At 68.4% G+C, this 23,136-nt stretch overlaps 13 protein-coding genes across 13 annotated transcripts; 7 read left to right on the top strand and 6 right to left on the bottom strand.

Annotated features, from left to right (window-relative positions):
- Window positions 1-149: 149 nt before the first annotated feature.
- Window positions 150-3,530, top strand: RAD54 (SNF2 super family; the record flags this gene model as incomplete). Its single annotated transcript, XM_002508265.1, has 1 exon — window positions 150-3,530. The coding sequence occupies one exon, from the start codon at window positions 150-152 to the stop codon at window positions 3,528-3,530; it is 3,381 nt and encodes a 1,126-aa protein (XP_002508311.1).
- Window positions 3,531-3,680: 150 nt separating this feature from the next.
- Window positions 3,681-4,127, bottom strand: MICPUN_72901 (predicted protein; the record flags this gene model as incomplete). The annotated part of the gene is made up of 1 exon (XM_002507985.1): window positions 3,681-4,127. A coding segment is annotated over one exon (447 nt), but the record flags the coding sequence as incomplete, so codon positions are not given.
- A 419-nt stretch (window positions 4,128-4,546) lies between these two features.
- MICPUN_60931 (predicted protein) lies at window positions 4,547-5,329 on the top strand (the record flags this gene model as incomplete). The annotated part of the gene is made up of 1 exon (XM_002508264.1): window positions 4,547-5,329. One exon carries the CDS (start codon window positions 4,547-4,549, stop codon window positions 5,327-5,329), a length of 783 nt encoding a protein of 260 aa, XP_002508310.1.
- A 54-nt stretch (window positions 5,330-5,383) lies between these two features.
- MICPUN_105973 (early light induced protein-like protein) lies at window positions 5,384-6,507 on the bottom strand. The gene is made up of 2 exons (XM_002507984.1): window positions 6,078-6,507; window positions 5,384-5,823 (listed from the first exon to the last, which is right to left on the bottom strand). The coding sequence occupies exons 1-2, from the start codon at window positions 6,450-6,452 to the stop codon at window positions 5,533-5,535; spliced, it is 666 nt and encodes a 221-aa protein (XP_002508030.1). The 5' UTR covers window positions 6,453-6,507; the 3' UTR covers window positions 5,384-5,532.
- Window positions 6,508-6,558: 51 nt separating this feature from the next.
- On the top strand, window positions 6,559-8,811 carry MICPUN_60929 (predicted protein; the record flags this gene model as incomplete). The annotated part of the gene is made up of 3 exons (XM_002508263.1): window positions 6,559-6,649; window positions 6,723-7,136; window positions 7,278-8,811. The coding sequence occupies 3 exons, from the start codon at window positions 6,559-6,561 to the stop codon at window positions 8,753-8,755; spliced, it is 1,983 nt and encodes a 660-aa protein (XP_002508309.1). The 3' UTR covers window positions 8,756-8,811.
- Window positions 8,812-8,824: 13 nt separating this feature from the next.
- Window positions 8,825-9,775, bottom strand: MICPUN_102021 (predicted protein; the record flags this gene model as incomplete). Its single annotated transcript, XM_002507983.1, has 1 exon — window positions 8,825-9,775. The coding sequence occupies one exon, from the start codon at window positions 9,773-9,775 to the stop codon at window positions 8,825-8,827; it is 951 nt and encodes a 316-aa protein (XP_002508029.1).
- A 148-nt stretch (window positions 9,776-9,923) lies between these two features.
- MICPUN_53156 (predicted protein) lies at window positions 9,924-11,261 on the top strand (the record flags this gene model as incomplete). The annotated part of the gene is made up of 1 exon (XM_002508262.1): window positions 9,924-11,261. The coding sequence occupies one exon, from the start codon at window positions 9,924-9,926 to the stop codon at window positions 11,211-11,213; it is 1,290 nt and encodes a 429-aa protein (XP_002508308.1). The 3' UTR covers window positions 11,214-11,261.
- A 358-nt stretch (window positions 11,262-11,619) lies between these two features.
- On the top strand, window positions 11,620-13,364 carry MICPUN_60926 (predicted protein; the record flags this gene model as incomplete). Its single annotated transcript, XM_002508261.1, has 1 exon — window positions 11,620-13,364. The coding sequence occupies one exon, from the start codon at window positions 11,620-11,622 to the stop codon at window positions 13,231-13,233; it is 1,614 nt and encodes a 537-aa protein (XP_002508307.1). The 3' UTR covers window positions 13,234-13,364.
- MICPUN_60925 (hypothetical protein) lies at window positions 13,361-14,002 on the bottom strand (the record flags this gene model as incomplete). The annotated part of the gene is made up of 1 exon (XM_002507982.1): window positions 13,361-14,002. The coding sequence occupies one exon, from the start codon at window positions 14,000-14,002 to the stop codon at window positions 13,361-13,363; it is 642 nt and encodes a 213-aa protein (XP_002508028.1).
- Window positions 14,003-14,251: 249 nt separating this feature from the next.
- Window positions 14,252-14,968, top strand: MICPUN_84610 (predicted protein; the record flags this gene model as incomplete). The annotated part of the gene is made up of 1 exon (XM_002508260.1): window positions 14,252-14,968. One exon carries the CDS (start codon window positions 14,252-14,254, stop codon window positions 14,966-14,968), a length of 717 nt encoding a protein of 238 aa, XP_002508306.1.
- Window positions 14,969-15,022: 54 nt separating this feature from the next.
- Window positions 15,023-16,939, bottom strand: MICPUN_84511 (predicted protein; the record flags this gene model as incomplete). The annotated part of the gene is made up of 4 exons (XM_002507981.1): window positions 15,023-15,277; window positions 15,356-15,930; window positions 16,054-16,418; window positions 16,500-16,939. The coding sequence occupies 4 exons, from the start codon at window positions 16,937-16,939 to the stop codon at window positions 15,023-15,025; spliced, it is 1,635 nt and encodes a 544-aa protein (XP_002508027.1).
- A 561-nt stretch (window positions 16,940-17,500) lies between these two features.
- MICPUN_53154 (predicted protein) lies at window positions 17,501-18,682 on the bottom strand (the record flags this gene model as incomplete). The annotated part of the gene is made up of 1 exon (XM_002507980.1): window positions 17,501-18,682. One exon carries the CDS (start codon window positions 18,680-18,682, stop codon window positions 17,501-17,503), a length of 1,182 nt encoding a protein of 393 aa, XP_002508026.1.
- Window positions 18,683-19,527: 845 nt separating this feature from the next.
- Window positions 19,528-23,133, top strand: MICPUN_60921 (predicted protein; the record flags this gene model as incomplete). The annotated part of the gene is made up of 1 exon (XM_002508259.1): window positions 19,528-23,133. One exon carries the CDS (start codon window positions 19,528-19,530, stop codon window positions 23,131-23,133), a length of 3,606 nt encoding a protein of 1,201 aa, XP_002508305.1.
- Between the last annotated feature and the right edge of the window lie 3 nt (window positions 23,134-23,136).

The following is a 23,136-nucleotide window of genomic DNA, read 5'->3' as shown; positions in this document are numbered from 1 at the left end:
GAGAAGCGGTAATTCCCAATTCGTGAATCCGATTGCGCTGGGAGCCAGTTTGATTCGCGAGTTTCCATTTTGAATCCAGCTGTCCGGTGCCGCTCTTTCAATTCTTTCTGGGCACCCCCGACGACGCGCCCGGTGCCGTATCGCGCACGATGTCGGACTCGGACTCGGACGATCACGAGCCCTCCTCCGTGACGGAAGACAGCGACGATGACTTCGACGATGAGGCCGTCGAGGAGGAGGAGGACGAGCCCGTCATCATGTCGCAGGCTGAGATCAAGCGCGCGAACGTGCAGGCCATGCTCAGCGGCAGCCTGCAGGTGCAGCGCAAGCCCATGATCCGCGGGCTGCAGTGCCAGAACGTCGCCGCGGTGCTCGCGCAGCCCTTTCGCGCGCCATTCGCCGGCGCGACCGCCGGACACTCCGCCGAGCTCGCGCGCCGCCTCGCCGCTCGTCGACGGTTCGTGCCGTGGGGGTCAACCTCCAACATCGCGCACCCCGGCCGCCCCCTCGGCGTCGCCGGCCCCGTCGGCCTCGGCCTCGGTATTCCGAAGCCCGCGGAGGATGTCCCCGAAGAGCTCCCTCCAGGCGTCGAGCCTCTGGTGCTGTGGGAGGGATTCGACGCGGAAGGGAAGGAGCTCCCGCCGGTCTCCGTCGATAACATGCTCGTCAAGTTTCTCAGGCCGCACCAGAGGGAAGGAGTCAAGTTCATGTTCGAGTGCGTCATGGGTCTCCGAGGGTTCGAAGGTAACGGGTGCATCCTCGCCGACGACATGGGCCTCGGTAAGACCCTCCAGGGTATCACGCTCCTCTGGACCCTGCTCAAGCAGGGCATCACCGGCGACGGGCCCATCGCCAAGAGGGCCCTCATCGTCTGCCCGACTTCGCTGGTGAGCAACTGGGACGACGAGTGCATCAAGTGGCTTAAAGGGAAGGTTCGAACGATGCCCATATGCGAGGCCAACCGCGCGGACGTCATCTCCAGCATGAACAGATTCCTGAACTACAACGGCCACGACAGGGCGCAGGTGATGATCGTGTCGTACGAAACCTTTCGCATCCACGCCGACCGCTTCGACAAGCCCAACTCGGTGGATTTGATAATCTGCGACGAGGCGCACCGCCTGAAGAACGGAGACACGCTGACGAACAAGGCGCTGGGTTCCGTGCCGTGCCTCAGGCGCGTGATGCTATCCGGCACGCCCATGCAGAACCACCTGGACGAGTTCTACAGCATGGTCAACTTCTGCAATCCCGGTTTGCTGGGAACCGGTGGCGAGTTTTACAAAAAGTTTGAAAAGCCGATCCTCGACGGGCGCGAGCCGGACGCCACGGAGAAGCAGCTGGCGCTCGCGCAGGAGCGCAACGGGGAGCTCTCCGAACTCGTCAATAAATTCGTCCTCAGACGCACGAACACCATCCTCTCCAAGCACCTGCCCCCCAAGGTGGTGGAAGTCGTGTGCTGCAAGCTCTCGCCGCTGCAGCAGATGATTTACCGACACTTCCTCTCCGAGAAGGCCGCAAAGACGATCGCGACCGGTAAATCCGCCATGGTGCTCGCCGCCATCACCGGCTTAAAGAAGCTGTGCAACCACCCGAAGCTCATACACGACATGATCTCGGCGGCGAAGACGACGAACAAGGGCGCCGCGGGCTTCGAATCTTGCGCTGATTTCTTTGGCGACGGGCTCTACGACTCCGGAGCCAGGGGCCACGGACGCGAACGGGGCGGCGGCGGGCTCCCCGAGGGCTGGGAGCTCCACAGCGGCAAGTTCGCGGTGCTCGCGCGGTTACTCGCGATCCTCCGGAAGGAGACGAAGGACCGCGTGGTGATCATCAGCAACTACACGCAGACTCTGGATTTGATCCAGACGCTCTGCAGGAACAACCGGTACCCGTTCTGCCGCCTGGACGGCAGCACCAGCATCAGCAAGCGGCAGAAGCTCGTCAAGCGCTTCAACGACCCGGCCGAGGACTGCTTCGTCTTCCTTCTCTCGTCCAAGGCTGGCGGGTGCGGGATCAACCTCATCGGTGGCAACCGCCTGGTCCTGTTCGACCCCGACTGGAACCCCGCCAACGACAAGCAAGCCGCCGCGCGGTGCTGGCGAGACGGTCAGAAGAAGAAGTGCTACTTGTACCGCTTCCTCGCCACGGGCTCCATCGAGGAGAAGGTGTTCCAGCGGCAGCTCAGCAAAGAGAGCTTGCAGAACGTGGTGAACGGCGAGGGTACGCTGGAGCAATCGTCGATGTCCAAGGAGGAGCTCAGGAGGCTATTCACCCTTGACGACGGCACCGTGTCGGACACGCACGACTGCGGCGGGTGCGACAAGTGCCCCTCAAAAAACTTTGAGGGGTTGCACGGCAGCGCGGACGGCCAGACGTGGGAGGAGCAGGACGACGACGCGGTGGAAACCGACCTGAACACCTGGGGCCACCACCACAGGATGGACCAGGTGCCCGATCCGATCATGCGCCGCGCCGCGGGCGATGACGTGAGCTTCGTCTTTTCGCTCCAGGTGGAGGGCTGCGCCATCGTCGACAAGGAAAAGCCCAAGGAGGACGCGACGACGAAGCTCGCCGCGGCGCCCCCGCCCGCGAACGGACCGCCCGCGGGCGCCGCCGGCGGCTACAGGCTCGCCGCCGCCGACCACGGGGGGACGAGGGTACCTCCTAAGCCGCCCGGAGGACCGTCCGCGGCGCCCGTCAGGGCACCGTCGGGGCTGGCGCCGGGGCTGGCGCGGCGGCCGTTGGCGCCCGTCGCCGCCAACGCGACCAACACCGCCCGCGCGGTCGCCGCCAAACCGAACGCGCGTTCAGCCGGGGTTTCCGCGGGGGTGAGGAGGGCGCCGGCGCCGCCTTCGAAGCCGCCGGCGAAGAAGGCTCGAAAGAGGAAAGACGACTCGGAGTCGGAGATGGACCTCGACGACGAGTCGGATGAGGAGTCGGAGGTGGAATCGGAGGTGGAGTCGGAAGAGGAGTCGGAAGAGGAAGAGAACGAGGAGGAGTCCGAGGAGGAAGACGAGGGTGTCGAACGCGGAGTGTCGAACGACGAGAAGCCCGCCGCCGCCGCCGCCGCCGCTCCCGAGCGACGGCGGATGCGCGGCGCGGCGGCGGCGGCGGCGGCTATCCTCGTGGACCCCGCCGACGAGAGGCGAACGGAGGGGCGAACGCGAAACCCGGCGCGTCGGTCCAGGCGCGAGGCGGCGCTCGACGACGAGGAGGACGACGATGAGGAGGAGGCCGCGTCTGAATCCGATGAACCCGTCGCGGACTCGGAGGAGGACGACGAGAAGCCTCCCTGTCGGACAAAAACGGTCACAAAAACGGTCGGTCGCGGCGACGTCAACCGCGCCAGCGTCAACGTCGCCGGCGCCTCCGCCCGAGCGGGCGTCGAGGTGGACGCGGTGCGGGACGGGCGGCGGAAGAGCGAGGTGGTGGCGTCGGTGTCGCCCGACGACTTCTCCGACTCGGAGGACGAACTGGCGATGGTGTCCGAGTCGGACGACGAATCGGACTACAGCGAGAGCGAGTGAGGGCGAACGACGTCACCAAAGTTTTGGAACAACATCACGCGACTTGAAAAGATCACACCGTCGATATCGACACAACCCCCCACCGATAGGAACCGACTCTTTTCGTCAACACTACCCCGCAACCGACTCTCAACATCACACCCGCATGTCCGCCGCCTCGCCGATGAACGGAAGCCGGTACGTCTGCCCCGAGAGGCACCCGATGGCGGCCAACGCGAACGCGAACAGCACGAACAGCCACACGCTGTTGTAGCACAGCCTGTACAACTCGAACCCCAGCCCGCTGAGCCGCCCGGGGCTGAACACGTACTCCACCATTCCGGGCAACACGAGGCAGATGTCCAGGATTATGGCCTGCATGGCGTTGAAGCGGACGAACCTGGACAGCGTGCGGTTCTCGGCCATGCCCATGTAGATGGCGAAGAAAGAGATGAGACCCGCGAAGGGGATGCGGAAGTACATCGACGCGATGGGCTGCAGCGGCGTGAGCAGCACGATGGCCTGGGGGAACTGGCTGAAGAAGAATCGCGAGTACCGCAGTCCGTCGAGGAGCGGGACGAGGTACGGGAGGAGCGCGACGATGCGGTCGGGGATCGGGACCACGCCGCCGCCGCCGCGGCCGTCGTAGCTGCCGTATCGCGCGTGGGTGGTGACGCACGCGCCGCGGCGGGACTTCATCGCGGGCACCGCCGGCGTCGCCCTCAGCGCGGCGGGGGCGACGGTGCCCCGCAGGAAGACGAGTGGGGTGTTCGTGCTCGCGCTCGTCGTCGCGCTGGGAGCACGGCGAACGACGCGCGCGACGCGGTGGCCGCGCGACGCGACGCGCGGCGCCGCGGTCGGCGCCGCGGAGGTCGCGCGCGGCTGAGCGTGCGCGATCATCTCTCCTCTCTCCGCCCGGCGCGTGAAAGTGCCGCCCGTCGGTGGGCACAACCCTAACTGACGGAAACCCGAGCAGCCGAGAATAATGCCAAAGTTCTATCGGGCGCGACACGTCGGCACACTTCGGAAGGCACGAGATGGCCGCGTCCGTCGCAACCTCGGGCGTCGCGGCGCCGCGCGCACTGCGCGCGTTCAACGTCAGCCGCGGGATACGAAGCGCTTCCGTCCACCCCCGCAGGACGGGCCCCTCCTCGACCACCCGGGTCAGCGCGTTCGAGGATCAGACCGCGCCGACGACGGCCGAGCTTCCGCCCACCGACGCCATCGCCAAGGACGGCGTGGAGGGCTACGTCGCCGTCCTCGAGGCCGCGTACGGCGACGAATCCCTCGGTAACGCCGTCCGCGACCGCATGGCCGACGACAGGCAGTTCAGCATCGGCATCCGCGGGGCGATGCAAGATCCAAAGTACGCCGAGAGGCTCAAGGCGGCCATCGACTCGTCGCCGTACATGCAAGCCGCGGTCGCCGAGGCGACACGGAGGCGGCAGGAGAGCGACGCGGTGCAGGCGGTCATGGGCGACGACAGCGTCCAGGGGCAGCTCGCGCAGATGAGCTCCAACCCCGAGCTGCTGCGTCAGACCCAAGAACAGAGCGAGACGCTGTTGCGGAAAGTCGCGGGGGAGCTCGCGGACGGGGTGAGGGAGTACAGGGAGGAGTTCGAGCCGGACGCGGACGATCTCATCGCCAAGTTCGGCGAGATCTCCGAGAAAGGGTACGAGAGCTTCGTGAGGATCGCCATGGCGGACGTCAAGGTCAAGAACGCGGTCATCAACGCCCTGCTGGACGAGATGGAGGAGGCGCAAGGGACGGGCAAGTCGGGCGAAGATGGCGACGGGCTCATCCGCGAGACGGATCAGTGACTTTTGGGCTTTAATCTTTAATCGGATCGAGGTATTCGTTCGACTCGTCGTGTTCGACTTTACGCGTGTCGCGTCGTGTTATTGCGAATGCGTTCTATTGCTGCGCGGTGCTACTTGTATGCTGCGGTCCGGCTGCGCTCGCGGCCCGGACGAAAGAATCGTGCGAATCATCCCAAATCTCTCAACCCTTCAGAGCCGATGGCTCAGAAGATGGTGGCGGTGGCGATGAACACGGCCATGCCGAGCATCGCCGCGCGGCCGTTGATCATCTCAGCCTTGGCGGAGAAGATGTCCCCGAGGCCGGCGCCCTCGTACGCCTTCATGGTGGTCTCCTTGAGCGCGTCCGGGAAGTAGCCCTGGGGCGCGCAGGTGGGCACGAGGGACGCTCCGGTGATGCCGGCGACGGTGAGGAGGACGAGGAGCGGGTACTTGGCGATGAGCTCGAGGACGTCGCCGTTGAAGGTGTTCTGGACGGCGAGGACGAAGCCGACTTGCTGTTGAATCGGAAGGGGTGGAGGGGGGAAGGGTGAGTTTTGGGGACGCGCGGGCGCGGCTTGATTCGTCTTTTGGATGCGGGGGGAAACGATTTTTGGCGACGGGGAAAAAGTTTTATCCTCGAACCGCCGACGCGTGGCGATCTCGCGAGCGCGGCGCGTCGCGCGGGGGATCCCGGCGCGATGCTCGGGTCGGGGATGCGGTGAAGACGTTCGATGGTGGAAACGGACGGATGAGGGGTCGTTGTGCGCACCGCGAGACGGCCGTTGATCTTCTCGGCGGTCTCGGTGAAGCCCGCCTCCCTGTAGAGGGTCTCGCCGAACTTCTCGACGAAGAGCATCTCGGATCCGGGGCCGGTCATCTGGTCGGAGCCGAGGAACTTGAATCCCTGGGTGAGGGGCTCGATGCCGAGGTCGGCGATGAACTTGGGCACGGAGGCGCCGCCGTCAGCCTTGGCCATGATGTCCTCGAGGTCGCCGAGGCCGATCTCGCCCATGACGTCCTCCTCCTCGGAGGTGGCGGAGCAGCGGAGCGCGCGCTTGGCGGCGCGGCGGGTGGCGCGGGTGGCCTTGGCGGGGGCCACGGCGCGCGCGGAGAGGACGAGGGGGTTGAAGGTGAAAGCGGCCATCGTTGTTCGAGTGTGTGGGGTGGGTTTGGGCTGAGGCGCGTGAGCGATCAGGGTGGCTCTGCGACGGTTGGAGGCGCGTCCAAAAGCAAGCGAGTGGTTGACGTCGATGGCAAACCAGTGGCTCTCGTTGATTTTAGCGGATGATGACAAACGCGACCGAAACGTCCCACAGCTAACCAGCAGGATGGGTACCGAAGGTATTAGTTTGCTGTTAACCAAAGTCTCATTTTGGGACCGTTTTCGAACTCATCTGCAGTGCCGAGAAATAAGGCAATTACGAAGGTAAGAGTGAGCACCAGCAGATTCCATCGACCGACCGCGGACTCGGACTCGCGCATTCGACAGAGGGCGCGGGCGCATACATCATGCGGGCGTCGAGGCGGGAGCGGGAGAGGCTCCTGGGAGGAGACGCCCCGCCGGGCGCCGGGGGCGGGGATAAGAGATGGTCTCCGTACGAAGTGGCGTGGGCCGCCGGCGACCCGTATCGCACCTGGGCGGTACCCGGCTTAGCCGCGCTGAGCGTCTACCTCTTCCTCGAGGCGCAAACCTCCGAGATGTGGATCGCGCGGGGGGGCACGGACGTGGCGGTGTCGGGCAGAAAACCGTCGAGCACCGTCGCGTCCGTCAGCTATAACCTACCGGACACGGTGCTCGAGCTCTTCCGCTCGAGGGAGCACCTGCTCGGTGAGCGCGCGCGCGTCTCGCGTTACCCCGTCGTCGCCCGTCGGTTACAGTTTACAGCCATCTCCCGGCCCACCCCCGCCCCCCTCCACCGCCCTCCGACGACGCGCTGACCGCCCGTTTCCCCCGAATCCGACGCCGCAGGCGCGCTCGTGCTCGTCTTCTCGGGCATCTGGCCGCACGTCAAGCTCGCGTCCGCGCTCTTCGGCTGGTTCGTTCCGATGAACGAGCGAACCCGGACGCGCTGGCTCTACTGGTCCGCCGCGCTCGCGTCGTGGTCGTTCTTCGACGTCGCCGTGGTCATCCTGTGCTCGCTCTCGCTTCGGGCGTCTGTTCACGAGGACATCGCGGGGTTAGCCAGCGCGGGGTTCGCCGTCGCCGTGCACCCGCTCGCGGGAACCTACTGGTTCTGCGCCGCGGTCGTCCTGAGCGCGTTCACGTCGCACACGGCCGTGACGCATCACTCCCATCTCACGCGAAAGCACGTGCGAGGACCCGACCCCGGCGAGACGGCGGTGGAGAAACGGCTGTACACCGAATGGAACGCCGCGGGGACGGTGTACAAGAAACGTCCGACGGTTCGGTTCGCGGTGTACGCCGCGTTGGGAACGTGCGCGGCGCTGACGGTGTGCGGGGCGGTCTCCCCGTGGGCCACCGCGAAGTACCGCCTCCCGGTTTTCAACGACGACGTTCGCATGAGCGATCGGCGTAAGTGGACCGTCGTGATTGAGGACTTCGCCGTTCGCGGTAACGAACGGCGCATCGTCCCGATCGCCAACGACGTGGAGGTCGCGACGACGAAGGCGTCGGTGGAGGCGATGGTGACCCTCCTCGACGCCGCGGATGAACTTCCGGATGTTCCGTCGATACCGGATGAGTCGTGGTCGCCCTTCGACGTGGCGCGAGACCTCGCGTTTGCGCCCGTCGGGGACGGGATTCGGTCCGACGACGGCGAGGGCGGGTGGAACGGGTTCAACCCCGTCGGGCAGTGGTTCCTATCCGGCGTCTTCCTCGTCGCGGTCGTCGCCGCGCCGATGGCTCGGCTCACCGTGCACTGGCTGTCGTTCACGTCGACGTGGTTCGGGCTGGTCGAACACGATCGGCTGGTGCGTTTCGGCGCCGCGTGCGGCCGTTTCGGGGGCGTGGAGGTGACCTTGCTGGCGTTAGGCGTGATGTGCGCGAGGATGCGCGAGGCGAGCGAGGCTTTGAGCGAGCGCTTCGGCGGGTGCGTGTCGTTAACCGGGGGTTCGGGTTATGGTTCGGGTAACGAAGACGGCGACGACGACGTTCAGTGCTTCGCCGTTACTCTGCGTTTGGAGCGGGGGGCGTGGATCGCGCTCTGCGGGGCGTGCGCGTCCGGTGCGACGACGTGGGCGTTGGGTCGGCTACAGGAGAACGCGAGGGCGGCGGTGGTGGAGGGGGCTTTCGTCGGCGGCGCCGGAGACGACGGGGGCGCGTTGATTTCGAAGGACGCCGGAGAGAGCGGGTCCGTTCAAGCGGGGTCCACGAGCCCGAGGGCGCGGAAGGGCGGCGGAGGGGGCACGCGGCCGATCGCGGACGTCCGGGACGTGGACTGGAGCCTGACGTACGGCGGCGGAGGGGAACGGGTCGCGGATTGGTGATTTGAGTTGAGACGCGTTGAGACGAGAAGCAACCCGTCCATTCAAAAATTTCTCAGACGCGACACTTCTTCACGGGAGCTCGTCCGCGTCCGTCTCCAGGTCCGCGAACGACGCGAACGTCCCGTCCCTCTCCAGCTCCTCCTCCAAGGGCCCGAGCTCCGCCCTGTACTCCTCGAGTTTCCCCCGCAGCGTCGCGCGGTGGAGGGTGATCTGTTTGACCAGCTCGTGCACCGCGGCTTCGAGCTCCGCGCTCGCGTCGTCGCCGTCCAATCTCGCGTTGGCCTCGACGATCTCCCGCGCGTATCCGTCCATCTTCTCCTCGATGGCGTCGCACACCGTGCTGAGCTCCGCGTACCGCATCAAGCGATCGTCCTTGGCGATGGCCTCCTGAACCCGGCGACGCATCGCGTCGTCGTCGTCGCCCGCCGCGCCCGACGACGACGACGGAGGATCGATCGCACTCCGCTTGGCCTCCTCCGCGGCCGCCTCGCCCGGGGTGACGATGGGCTTACCGTCTTGGAGCACGCCCTCGCCCTCGCACCTCTCGCACATGCGCTCCATCACGCGGTGGTTGTACTCGGTCTTGGTGACCCGCATCCCGCGGCACACGTCGCAGACCTTGATCCTCGAGCTGGGCGCGACCGCCTCGCGGCCGGCATCGTCCGCGTCGTCTCCGTCGGATCCGGGTTGGGCGGCATCGCGCGCGCGAAACTCGGCGTCCATGCGCGCCTGCGCCTGCGCCAGGGCGTGCTCCGTGTGCGGCGCGTCGCCGCCGCCCACGGCGTCGCGCTCGCGCTGGTACTTCCCGTACTTCTCGCGCAGCTCGTCCATCTGCGCGCGCTCGGTGTTGGTCAATCCGACGGGCTCCACCTGCGACCACTCGCTTCCCCCGTGGTGCTGCGCGGGATCCAGCCCGAGTGCGCCGATGCCGGCGGCGACCTCCGCCGCGGTCGCAGGCTTCGGCGCCGAGGACACCGCCGGGTCATTCTCCTCGCTCGATATCACCTCGATGAGGGGCATGATGTTCGATGCGGAGCCTCCCAGTCCGTCTGATCTGCCGCCCAAATCGCGCGGCGTGAAGGCAGCGGTCAACTCGTGTGGAGAGCTCCCGTCATAAACTGGACGCCAGTCTCCGGGGCGTGACCCATCTGGAGGCGCACTCGCCGTCATGGGGGAGGAGACCGTCGCGGAGCTGCGGGTCCCGCACGTTGACGACGCCGTCAAGCGCGTGTCGGCGCTCGATGTCGCCGGCGACGACGGTGAGAGGGCCGACCTCGCGCCCGCCGACGAGGAGGCCGCGGGAAACACGGGCACGATCGACGACGTCAAGGGCGGCGACGTCAAGGCGAGAGCCGTGGCGCTGATCGACGACGATCGCCTGCTCCAGGCCGCGCGCCTCCTCCGCGCGCACGACGTTCACGTCCCGATAATCGACCCGCGCGATGCCGCCGACGTCAAGCTCAACGCGTTCATCCCGAAGGCGGCGGTCATGGGAGACCTCATCGAGTCGCTCAAGGCTGATCCCAGGGGACCGGGCACCGAGTGGATCGTCCAGTGCGAGCACAGCGGGAGACGCGACGTGAGCATCTACTATCGCATGGACAAGGAGACGCAGACGAAGCTCACGGCGAGGATCGAGTCCCCGATCCGCAAGGACATGCTCGTCCCTTTCCTCTCCGTGCTCAACGAGAGCGAGCTGTACAAGAGCTGGCTGCCCAACTGGACGATGCCGCGGCTGCGAGTGCGCCGGAGCGACAAGCTGTCGCAGACGGGCCGATGCAGCCAGGTGGTGCTCGTGACGGTCGATCTTCCATGGCCGTTTTCGAGCAGGGAGTGCGTGTTGGACGCGTGGGGCGTGGACGACATCGACGCCAGCGGCGACATATGCGTCCTGGTGGACTCAATGACCCCGGGCCAAACGATGCGATGTGGAACAATCGTCCCCGACGTGGACGAGAAGAGCATCGTCCGAATAGACTTTACCGGAGGCTTCCTGTTTCGGAAGCTGCCCGACGGGTGGGACGCGAAGAGGGACGCGACGAGGGCGGCGTCCTCGTGGTTCGGGACCGCGAGTGGTGGTGCCGGGAGTGATGTTCCGGAGTCCACGGGGCCGGAGTCGCGTAGAGCTTCGTTCGACTCGGCGCACTCGGACGACGACACAGCTGGCGGGATTGACGGGACGCAGCCGTGTACAGACGACCGGATCCTGGTCTCGGTGCAGATGTACATGGACCCGAAACTCGCGTACGTGCCGACGTCGCTGCTGAACTTCGTCATCCGCACCGTGATGTACACGATGTGGTGCATGCTCCTGCGGGTGGCGGAGAAGGTGAGGGACGGTCGGAGCGAGCCCCATCGCGCATCCATCGCGGCCAAGGCTGGGGAGCTGTACGACTGGGTGCGGGAGAGAACCGGGGCGATGCTGGCGAGGATCTTCGCGCCTCAGCCGGTGGCGTAGCGCGTAGAGCGGGTCGTTATTCGTTAATATCTCAGCGTCATCGACGAGTGTCTCGTCCTCTCGCGTCGATCGTCGATGGGGGAAGTGCGTGGTCGGGATAAAATGTTCCGTTTTGGCACCCACCCGCGTGTGAGGGGCCGCGTCCTTTCGCCACGTGATCGATAAAGTACATGCTAAAGCCGTCGGGGGACGACCGCGGCTGGAGGCCATAACAGAGAGGCGCAGCGCGTGTTTGCCGCCGCAGCCATCCCCGTGTCATCGCGCATAAGCGACCGCATCGGTCGTCGCATCGCACTCGCGCCCCGCGTCCGTCGGCCCCGCCGCGACCTCGATCGATCCCCGGACGGCATCGCGATCTTCGGTTACAGATTAGCATCCCCACCGTCGGACTACTAGAACGGGCGTCATGGGTTCACCCACCTCGGGTTCGAAGCGTAAGAAGACCACCGAGAAGGGCCTGCGCATGGCCGCCACGGTGAAGGAGATGGACGGCTCGCAGGGCTTCGACGCCGTCGTCGTCTGCACCAGCAACGCCGCGCAGGAGGCGTACTGGCAGGAGCGCCTCGAGGCGACTCGCGGGCAGGCCGCCAAGGCCGGCGCGGTCATCGTCGCGGTGCACGAGGACTGGGCCGCCGACGGCGCCGGCAACGGACTCGGCACGCTCTACGCGTACACCAAGGCCAAGGCCAAGGCGGCGCTCCAGGGCGCGGATCTCGACGCCGTGCTCGCCAGCGGCGGCACCGTCGGCATCTATCACACCGCCGGCAAGGGCACCCGACTCGCGCCGCTTCCCGGCGCCGAGAACAACAACAAGCCCGGGGTCAAGCTCCCGTCCCTCGTCGAAATCGCCCCGGGCGTGACCAGCGAGCTCACCATCCTCGAGGCGGTCGTCCGGCAGACCGGCTGCTACGCCCCCCACCGCGCCGGTCGATGCTCCGTGTTCTGGGGCGATCAGATCTTCGTCCCAGCCGCCGGTCATCTCCCGTCGGGTTCCCACCACGCCGACATCCTCGCACAGATGGGCCCGATGCCCTCCGAGGAGGAGTGGACGCTCAAGGGCCTGGACAAGTACGGCCTCATCACCGTCAACGACGCGGGCGAGGCGGCGCAGGTGGAGAAGGTTTCGTTCGAGACGGCTAACAAACTCCTCGCGTCCTTCGGCACCGTCACCTCCGTCGGCCCGTCCTTGGGCTCCTTCTCCCTCTCTCACGAGATGCTCGCCGCGCTGCTGGACGAGTTCAAGTCCGAGATTGCGGGCAAGCAGGCGAAGATGGACTCCGATCCGCACTTTTGGATGCCGCTCACGCTCGCGAAGGATGCGTACGTGTCGGTGATGATCACCAAGGATGAAACCGCCGAGGCGGCGGGCGCTCACCACGATCGCATGCAGGCGTTCCGCGCGAAGCTCCCGGGCACGCGCGGGGTGTTCGGCGCCATCGACGTCGGCGAGGGGTGCTACTGGTGGGATTACGGCCAGCTCAAGCTCTACCTGACCAACAACGTGCTGGCGATGAAGGACACCGAGGAGGCGGCGGCGCTGCGGGACTACCTCAAGATACCCGACGGGGGCACGCAGGCGTCCGAGCTCGGCGCCGGCGTCGCCCTTGCCGGCGGCAGTATCGTGCTCGCGTCCAAGATCGGGAGTGGGAGCGTCAACAACACCATCGCCAGCCACGTCACCACCGGCGAGTGCAACGCGAACGGCTGCATGCTCATCAACGTCACGGCTCGAAAGATCCACGCCAACAACTGCATCGTGTACAACGTCGTCGACGATTCCGAGGACGGACTCGTCTTACCCGACGGCGCGGTGGTCACCAACGTGTTCATGGAGTCGGGCGACAAGCTGGTGCAGACCTCGAGCGTCACCACGGACGGAGGGAAGGTGTTCAAGTCCAGACTCTCCGCAAATCCGTACTCGTTCAACGACGTGTACAAGATGAATCAGGACACGGACGTCCGCGCCGCGTACGCCAAGGGCGCCGCGGCGCACGCCGCCTTGGCCGCCACGATCGGCTGATGCGAGGTCGAGGGTTCGATACCGGCCGGGGGCGATGATCTCGCACTAAAAAAGGAGGGGACGGCGCCCCGCACCGCTCGCTTTTACCAGGTACATCTCATCTTCTATTGAATCTAATAACATCGTTTCACAGCTCCCCGGCTCGTAACCTCGCGCCTCGCTCCTCCAACTGCGCGACCACGGTCCTCGCCGCGGTGAGCCTCGCCTGCAGCCCCTGTCGCTTCGCGCGGGTCTTCGCGTCGTAGTCGCCCGCGCCCAGAGCGTCGAGCTGGGCGCTTATCCTGTCCACGTCCGCGTACGCCCGGCGCTCGCGCGCCCACTGCGCATCCTCAGCCTGAACGAGCTTTCGCCGTCTCTCCTCGTCGAGCGGGTCGGGCGCGCGGGGTTCGGGTTCGGGATCGGCGTCCGCGGCCCACGCCGCGGCGAGGGCCTCGGCCTCGAGGGCCTCGGCCTCCGCCGCGCGCCGCTGCGACGCGGACGCGACGTCGGCGTGGTCCAAGCCCTCCTCCTCCGTCACCTCAACCTCCGACGTCCACGCTTGCGAATCATCGTCGATGTCGCCCGCGGGTTCGCTCGCGGTTCCGCCGCCGCCCTCGGCGTCGAACGCGGCGTCGTGGAGCGGTTCGCCGTCGCCGCGGACGTCCACGGCGAACTCCCCGCCGGCGCCACCCGCGAGCGCGCGGGAGGCGACGGCGAGGACCAGCGCGAGAAGCAGAGCCGGGCGCATGGGTGGCTCGTTCTGATTGGGCGCGTTTGAACACGCCAACATTTATGTAGCACCACACGAACACGAGGCGAGGGACGCACAGCTGTCCCGCGATCGACCGCGGACGCGCGCGCGATGTCCACGTCTCTCGCGGTGCGATCGCCGCCGGTGCCCGGCCGCCTCGTCGCCGCCGGCGCGCGCGTCCATCGCGGACGCGGCGCACGACCGTCCCATCTCCAATCTCGAACGACGCGTCTCCGTCTCGACGCGCTCCCCGGCGTGGAGACGCCGTGGTCTCCCTCGGGCGAGGACATGGACGCCGTGATCGACGAGCTCACCGCGAGGCTCGCGGCGGCGGCCTTCTACGGCGACGGCGACGGCGACGCGCGCGTCTTCGTCGGCATCGCGGGTTCGCCGGGCTCCGGGAAGAGCACGCTCGCGTCGGCGGTCAGGGACAGGCTCAACGCCGCGGCGGGGGCCGAGGTGTGCGTCGTGTTCCCCATGGACGGCTTCCACTACTATCGATCGCAGCTCGCGGACCCCGACATGTTCCCGGATCCCGACGAGGCGCGCGCGAGGCGCGGCGCGCCGTGGACCTTCGACGCGCGCGCCTTCGTCGATCGCGTCCGAGCCGCGCGAGCGAACGACGGCACAGCCGGCGCCGACCCGACCCGAGTCCCCGCGTTCGACCACGAGGTGCACGACCCGGAGGAGGACGCCATAGACATCTACCCGACCCACAAGGTGATCCTCGTCGAGGGCAACTACCTGCTGCTGACTGACGAGCCGTGGAGGGAGCTGTGGGACGGCGACGGGGCGTTGCTGGACGAGCGATGGTTCGTGGCGACGACTGTGGACGACGCGATGGCTCGGGTGACGCGGCGGCACGTGGCGGTGGGGCGGACGCCGGAGGAGGCCAAGGCGAGGGCGGACGGGAACGACAGGCCGAACGGGGAGCTGGTGTGGGCCAGCAGGGGCAACGCGGACGTCATCGTGCCCTCGTACGAGTGGGAGGGTGCGAAGACGTGAGTCGACGTTGTGATACTCGGGCGCTTGTAACAAAGGCGCTTGTAAATGAATCGCTCAGTCCTTGAGGGTGCGTATGTAGAGCTGGGAGTTGCGCCCCTCCTGCGCCTGCTTCCCCGGCGGCAGCAGCGGCGAGTCGATCGCGGCGCCCGCGTGGATGAAACCCCTCTCCACGAACCAATCCGCCGTCCGCGTCGTCAGCAGGAAGAGTTTCTCGATACCCGCGCCCCTCGCTCGGCTCTCCAGGTACTGCAGCAGCTGATCGCCCCGGCCCTCGTTGCGGTACCCCGGCCGCACTGCGAACGCCGCCACCTCCGCGACCGTCCACGTCTCCTCGGAATGCGTTTTTCCGGGCGTTTCGTCCACCCCTTTGTCCGACGCTTGTCCGACGTTGTTCGATTCGTTCCACTCGTACCGACGAAGCGCGGCGCACGCGATGACCTTCCCGTCGCGTTCCATCACCGAAAAGTTCCCCTTGCTCACCTCCGCGATGAGCGCCTCGTCCGTCATCTGAACCGTGGTGCCCTCCCGGGCGAGGGGCTGCAGGATGGACTTGATGTGGATCCAATCCCCGGGCTTGGCGGGTCGGGTGCCCTCGTATCGATCCCTGCTCACCATCGCGCCCACGCCGTCGTAAGTGTACAGCTCCAAGAGGAGCGCGCCCGGGACGGTGTAGTCGACGAGATGCGCGCGACGAACCCCGGCTTTGCAGCTGAACACCGCGGCGCACACCTCCTGCGGGCATCCCTCGACCCGCCACTGCAAACCCCGCTCCGTGAGCCGCTGCCACGGGGAAGAACCGACGCTGAACGGGTTGTCCATGCCGTCGCCGCCGTCGGTGCGCAACCACCGCCACGAGTCGAGCATCCAGCCGTCCGCGTCCGACTGCCCCGCGGGCGGCGGCAGCGGAAGCGCCTCCGCGGTTCCACCCACCGCCTCCATCGTCTCCGCGCTCCACGCGCCGTCTTCGCTCCCGCCCGGTGAGTCACCACCCGGTGAGTCACCCCCCGGTGAGTCACCCCCCGGTGAGTCACCCCCCGGTGACTCACCGCCGTCCGCGCCTCTCTCGCGCCCGAGACCCCCCGAACGCCGCGCGATGTCGATGATGTACTCCTCCGCGACGCTCAGCGGCATGTACTTCATCCGCGTCCCCGTGGTGGCGTCGCGGGGCATGTCCGCCGGGGACAGGTAACTCACCAACTTATCCGCCCTTAGGTCCACCGCCACGCTCACCGCCACGTCGTACGCTTGGCAGTTCAACACCTCGCCCGCGGCGTTGAAACCCAGGGACGAGAGCAAGACGACGTCGCCCATCTCCAGTCGCGCGCGAACGGCGTTGACGTCCACGCTGACGACGTCGCCGGTGTACTGGAAATCGATCCCCTTCACCACGCCCCTTCGCTTGGCCTGGATGAAGTTGCCGGATACGCCCGTGGCGGAACCCGCGCCGTTCCTCGCGACGCCCCGGCCGAAAAACGACCCACTCGGCCCGACCCCGCCGCCTCCCATTCCTCCGTTCGAGGCGTCTGTGTACGAGGCGTCGTTGCCGCGGTCGCCGTGCCGCCGCGTCACCGCGACGTTGATCCCGCGCGACAGCAGCGCCTGCGTCAGGACCGAGTTGCGACCGGCGGCTTCCATGGCTACTTCGAGCGCCTCCGGGGTGGTGACGCGGTATCCGTCGACGACCTCGCTGCCGATGCCGCGGTCCACCAGGCCCTCCTCGACCTGCTTGTTGGATCCCAGGACGAGCACCACGCGGACGCCCAGCGACTGCAGCAGCGCGACGTCCTGGACGATGCCTTGCAGGATGTCCTTGGCCACGAAAACCTCGCCCGGGATGACGACGACCATGACGCTGCCGTGGTGGTTGACGATGTACGGAGACGCCTGCCGGAAAAACTCGACAAACTTATCGGCTCCGATGCCGTCGAGGTCGCCGGGCTTGGGGGACTTGCTGTCCTCCCACGATACCATCGCCTGGATGGGAGGAGCGCGGGGTGTGAGCCGGCGGAAAAAATTGCGGAGGATGCCAATCGAGGATGGCCGACGGCCGACGGGGAGGGCGTGGGGTGCGGGAGGGGAGCGGCGGGGCGCACGCACCGCCGGTCGTCGGCCGAATGCGGCGCGGGCGACGCGCGCGCGACGCGTCTCGCGTCGCGATTCTCGCGCGATCCCGGTTGGCGCCAGCGCGCGGCGCGCCCCGCCGCCTTTGCGAGGTGCCGCTCGCGACGAGGGATGATGGCACGCGAGCGCGGCGCGCGCGGTCGCCATCTCCGCCATCGCGCGACGCGAATGAACCCCCACGCGCGCGACGCCTCCCGCGTTCGAGACGCGCGCGATCGCGCGAAGAGAGGTAAGGCTTGCGCGCTGAGGCTTGTGCGCTCACCAATGCGGTCGAAAGATTATCTGCCGTATCCGTGACGGGAAGCTCGCGCTACTCACAACCGCTGGCGCAGGAGTCCACGGAGACAAATTTGGATTGGAAGGCGTAGCGCTATTCGTCGCGTCATCGCCCCGCTCTCACGCGGACTCCGGCTAGCTCTCCCCCGGCACGGCGATGGCCATCGCGTGCTGATATCCCGCCACGGGTGCCACCACCCTCGTCTTCTCCCCGAGCCTCGCCCCGAGATCAATCTCGACGGCGGCGTTGTCCTTTTTCCCGTCTCCGCTCGTCCCCAGCTGCCCCGAGTTACCGTCGCCCCATCCGAACAATCCGCCGTCCGCGGTGGAGGCCAGGGTGAAGTACTCGCCGCACGCCACGTCGTACACGTCGGACGGCGCGTCCGGCACCCGCACAGGAAACCCGCGCGGGTCTTTCCCCCCGAGCGCGCCGCAGCCAAAGGCGAACATCTCGCCGTTCGTCGTCGCCGCCGCGGCGTGGCATCGGCCGAGGGAAACGGCGGAAACCTTCGAGCCCCCACCGTCGGCACCCCCCTGGGCACCCCCCTGGGCACCCCCGACGTGGACGCGCCGCGGCGCCAGCGCGGAGGCCTCGTCCGGCGCGTCCCTGCCCAGCCGCTTATCCCCGTTTGGCGTGTATTTCGAACCGAGCCCCCCGGCGTATCCGTCGAACCCCGTGTCGCACGTGTACAGCTCCCCGTCGTCCGTCAGGATCGCCATGTGCGCGTACCCGAAGACGACGACGACGGGTTTCGAGCCCCCGCTCTCGCTCGCGAGGCCCCGCACGAGCCTCGGCGTCGCGGCGGCGCGCGGGTCGCGGAGCAACGATTCGCGCGTGATCGGAGGCGGCGCGCCGTCGGAGGAGGAATTTTTCGCATCATCCGCTTCGCCTCGACTCGAGCCGCAGAGGTTGAGACCCCACGTCACCACCTCGCCGCTCGCGAGCACCGCCGCGGTGGCGTATCGACCGGCGGCGACGGCGACGGCGGCGGTGCCAAACTCGGACAGGTCGACCGCCCGCGCGACGCCGTCCCGACACGCCGCGCCGCCGACGCACGCGTCGCCCTCCTCGTACGCCAGCTGTGTCCGGGCATCCCCCCCGATCCGTGCACCCCCCTCCCCCTCGCCGCCGCACGCGCATCCGCCGCCGCTGTCGCAGACGCACGCGTCCCCGTCCGCGACACCGTACGTCCCCGCACGACCGAGCTGCCCCTTGTCGTTCAGCCCGAACGTCAGCACCGTCCCGTCGGCGGCGAGCGCGACGGTGTGATACCGGCCGACGGCGCACGAGACGATCTTTACGTCATCGCTCGGCATGGCGACGCGGCCGAACGCGTCACCGCGCCCGCCGCGCCCGAGCTGGCCGGCGTCCTTCACCGGGGGCGAGCCGTGCCCGCCTCCGCCCGCGGAGTCGTTGCGTCCGGCGGTGTACAGCGCCCCGGCGTCGGTGACGAGCGCCGAGTGACCGGACGCGGCGGCGACCACGGCGGATTCCGCGGTGAGCGGATCGAAGTCGCCGACGCCAGCTGTGTCGCCCTCCGCGCGGCCTGGCGGGGTCGGGGACGGGTCGCTCGGGCGGCCGACTCGCGCGCCGCCGATGCCCCAGGTGTAGAGCATCGACCGCGAGGAGGTCTTCGTCTCGGACTTTCCGGCGTGTCGATCGGGCGTGTCCATCTTGGTCGCGTTCGCGTCGTCGCTGACGAGGGGCTCGACGTTGGACGACGACGGCGCGGCATCCGCGGAGGTATCTCGCGGCGGGATCTCCACCTTCTCGATGTCGTAATCGGCCGCCGTCTCTTCCTCGGCGTCCGCGGGCGGCAGCGGCGGCGGCGGCGGCGCGGGATCGTCCGCGGGAACGACGACGCCGGATCCGAAGACACCCCGGAGCTTGTGCTCGTGCTCCGACTTTGCTCGCGCGTCGCGATCCCGTTCGGCGCGCTCCGTTCGGGCGACGCGCGGCTGATGCACGGGCGCCGTCTTGCCGCTGCCGCTGGAGACGAACGGAATCCATAGCTCCGCGCTGGCGGTCGTGGCCAGCAGCGCCGTGAATGCGGTCAAGGCGCCGAGCGCCCACGCCCAGGACCTCATTCGTGCGTCCAGATCTGCTTGAAGGGGCTCGACTCCACCCGCCCTGGCTGCCACGGCAAGTTGAGGCTCGGAAAATGGCGCGCTTTTTGAACACAGTCGGGTCGCACCGCATGGAGTCGGCCTGCTTGCGAGCGGGCTGGGGCACCCGCGCGGGGCTTCCCCGCGCGGTTCGGCGCCGCGCGACGACGACGTCGTCGTCCGCGATCCCCCGCGCGCTCCTCGGGCCGTCGACGAGCGCGTCACGCAAACCCACGACGGCACGGTCGGCGCACGCGTCTGCGTCCTCGGACGACGTCTCCGGCGTCTCCGGCTCCACCGCCGCGATGGACGCGACGGACGCGAACGGATCCGCGGCTCAGAACAACGCCATCGCGAACGGGTCCGCGCGCAACGGCGGGGTCCCGTCCTACGCGGACTGGTGGACCCGCGCCGACGCCGTGGCGGCGGCTCGCGTCGCCGCGGAGAAGGATTTCGACTGCGACGAGTACGAGCTGGAGCAGGCGATGCGATCGCTGGCGCCCGCGGACGCGGCGAGCCCTTGGTGGGAGGTGATCGAGCTCGCCGCGACGTTCGGCGCGGCCGGCGGGGGCATCGCGGCGGTGCTCATGCAGGAGGCGGCGGTCGCCGCCCTCGTCGCGGCGCTTCCGCTCGTCGCCGCGGGCGCGAGGAACCGCAAGGATCGCGTCAGATCCCGAGTCGCGGCGGAGCGCCTCGTGGAGCTGCGCGAGGAGACGCGCGCGATGGCGCGCAAGGCGCGGCGCGACGTCGCCGTTGACGATGCGGCGTCCCGCGCGGCGAACGCGGTGGTCCCGCGCGTCTCCGACGTCGTCGCGGGCGCCGTCTCCGGCGTCCGCAACGAGATCCGCTCCGATCTCAACGACGTCGCCATCAAATCCATCGCGCTGGAGGAGCGAATGAGGGCGCTCGAGGCGGCCGTCGCCGAACAGACCAGCTCCGCGAGGGCATCCGCCCGGGAGGCCGGCGCCGTCGCGGGGATGCTGGCGAGGGACGTCGCCGCCGCGAGGGTGGACGCGAGGGAAGGGGTCGAAACCATCGAGCGAGAGCTGCGAAGGGCGACTGACGCGCTGACAGAGTCAGCCGCGGATGCCAAGGGCGAGGTGATGAAGGAGCTGAACGTGCTGTGGCAGCTCATGGAGTCCATCGAGCGCGAAGCAGAGGGGATGCGCGGCGATGAGGCGACGGCGGCGGAGGGAAGCCAGCTGTCAAGCCAGCTGTCGGGGCTGATGGAGGAGGTGAGAGCGTCGGCGGAGGCGGCGAGAGCGTCGGCGGAGGCGGCGAGAGCCGAGCGACTGGAGCTGGTGAGGGACGCCGCGAAGGAGGCGCTCGAGGCGTACAGGGGTGCCGACAGGGGTGCCGAGGGTGTCGCCTCGTCGTCGTCCGCTCGGGTGGACGAGGAGCGACTCGCCGCCGCGCTCGACGAGATTCTCGCCAAACTCAAATCAAACCAAGATCTCGTCCCCGGCTTGCCAGGCGTCGGGGCCGTCTCGGGGGTGACCGTCACCGCGAAGCTCGACGCCGAGCAGTGGACCCTCCTCGGCGAGCGCCTGACGCAGCTGGAGCAGGCGTCCAAGGAAGCCGCGGAGGAGGCTGCGCAGTACACCGGTAAAGCCGTGGGTCGAATGCGAGCGGGTGTTCGGGAAGACCTCATGGGCGTCAGCGAGACCCTCGCGAACATCGCCACCAGCGCGGCGATGGCTAACATAGCGGCGGAGCGCGCGCGGGCCGCCGGGCGGGCGCCGGCGAACGCAAAGGCGGCGCCGGACGACGCGGGTGAGGACGTCGGGGCGTCGGAGTACGCATCGGAGTTTGTATCGGCGAACGACGTGAAAGACTTTTTACCCGAGCCCGACGACGACGACGCGGACGGCGTCATCGACGAGATCTTCGGGATCGGGGCGAGCGACCCGTTCGAGGACGGCACCCCGTTCGAGTTCGAGAGCTTGCGGCGCGAGGAGGTCTTCATCGGACGCGACGAGGCGGCCAAAAAGTCGGAAACGTTGAAGACGAAGTTTGACGCGGTCGAGAAGATGGCCGGGAGAAACAACGGCGGCCGCGCGCCCGGCGGCGACGACGACGACGGGGAGAAGAGGACCCCGATCAACGCGCGCGAGGGCGTGACGCAGGAGGCTGCATTCGACAACATGCAGCGGCTCCTCGCGAGACGCGCCGAGAGGGACGGGGACGCGAAGGGGACGAAGAAGGACGAGGATGTTCGGGGCGGGATCGGGGCGACGCCCGCCGCATCGTTTGAGGACACCGCCGCCGCGAGGTCGTTCGAGGCTGGCAAGGAGGCGGCGCGGCGTCTGAAGGCGAAGAAGGAGGATGAAGCCAAGGCGCCGACGGAGAAGGAGACGGATGGGGCGGAACGAAAGGGGGACGAGGACGCGAAGGGGGCCGGGGGAATCGACGGGGAGGCCGAGCCCGAGGCCGAGCCCGAGGCCGAGCCCGAGCCCGAGCTCGCCGAGACCGCCGCGGAACCCCCGACCGAGACGGTCGAGACGCGCGCCGAGACGCCGAGGAGCCTGGGCCAGGCGGAGGCTGCGCGGCGCGCGCTCGCCTCCGTCGCCGCCCCCTCCGACTCCGCCGCCGACTCCGGCGACTCCGGCTCCGTCCCGACCGCCTCGGCCGAATCGATCAGAGAGGCGCTCAACGAAGGGCTCGCGCTCCTCCGACGCGCGAGGGACGCCGCACGCGACGCGGGGGACTCACCCGCCGCCATGGTCGACGCCGACGACGAGCTCGCGGCGGCGGTGACGGCGCTTCGACGCGCGTCGGCACTCGCGGATGCCGCCGCCGGCGAGTCACCGGGTGACGAGTCACCGGGTGGCGAGTCCTCGTCGCCGGGGGGTTCGTCTCGTTCGTCCTCGTCACCCGCGGCGGCGGCGGCGGCGGGTAACCTCGCCAACGCGCTGCTCGCGCGCGGCAGGCTCCAGCGCCGCCTCGCCAACGCCGCCGCGAGGGAGGAGGCCAGGGCGAGGAGTGCGGGGATCCGAGCGGGCGTCGAGGGCGCGGTGGATTTCCACGCCGAACTCGCCGAGGAGTTTTTGGTGCTCGCGGGTCGATCGTTTCGCAGGGCGCTCGTCGCCGGGAGCGACGGGCCGGGTATCGAACCGGCGAGCTCACCGGGGGCGACCAGGGCGCTCACCGGCTGGGGCGCGGCGTTGGCGCTGCGGGGGCGCATGGTGTTCGAGGCGGGTGACCCGGAGTCGTCCGCGGAAGCCGCCGCGCTCGCGCTGGCGGCTTCCGAAAAGTACAGAGCCGCGCTGGAAACGCCGTTCGCGACGGACCCGTCGTCCGGTTTCGATGGCGCGCAGCGCGCGGGGACGCTCATGGACTGGGGCGACGCCCTGCGCCTCGCGGGCGAGGCGACGCGGGACGCGGAGGGCGGTTTCGGTCGGTCGGGAGACGGCTCCGGAGGTATCGCCGGAGGATTGGAATTTTTCGAGCAGGCGGCGCGGGTCTTCTCGGAGGCGGCGCGTCTCGACCCGGCCGGGTGCGGCGCCGAGGCGAATCGGCTGGCGGCGGCGTGCGAGGATGCGATGTACGAGGCGAGCGGGGACGGCGGGGATGGGGACGACGGGCGGGACGGCGGGTGGGCGCCAGCGAGGGGCGGGGATCCTCCGCCGTCACCTTTCCCACCCTACGAGCCGTGGCGGTAAAGC

The sequence above is a fragment of the Micromonas commoda genome, chromosome 8 (assembly GCF_000090985.2).
Source record: "Micromonas commoda chromosome 8, complete sequence".
Classification (NCBI taxonomy): Eukaryota; Viridiplantae; Chlorophyta; class Mamiellophyceae; order Mamiellales; family Mamiellaceae; genus Micromonas; species Micromonas commoda.
Note: the sequence above shows the minus strand (reverse complement) of the source record. Positions and strands in the feature narration are given on the sequence as shown.

Coding starts and splice junctions, on each gene's coding strand:
- MICPUN_105973 (XM_002507984.1), bottom strand. CDS start 6,452: ATGGCCGCTTTCACCTTCAACCCCCTCGTCCTCTCCGCGCGCGCCGTG. Junction 5,824..6,077: donor AGATCAACGGCCGTCTCGCG/GTGCGCACAACG, acceptor CCGATTCAACAG/CAAGTCGGCTTCGTCCTCGC.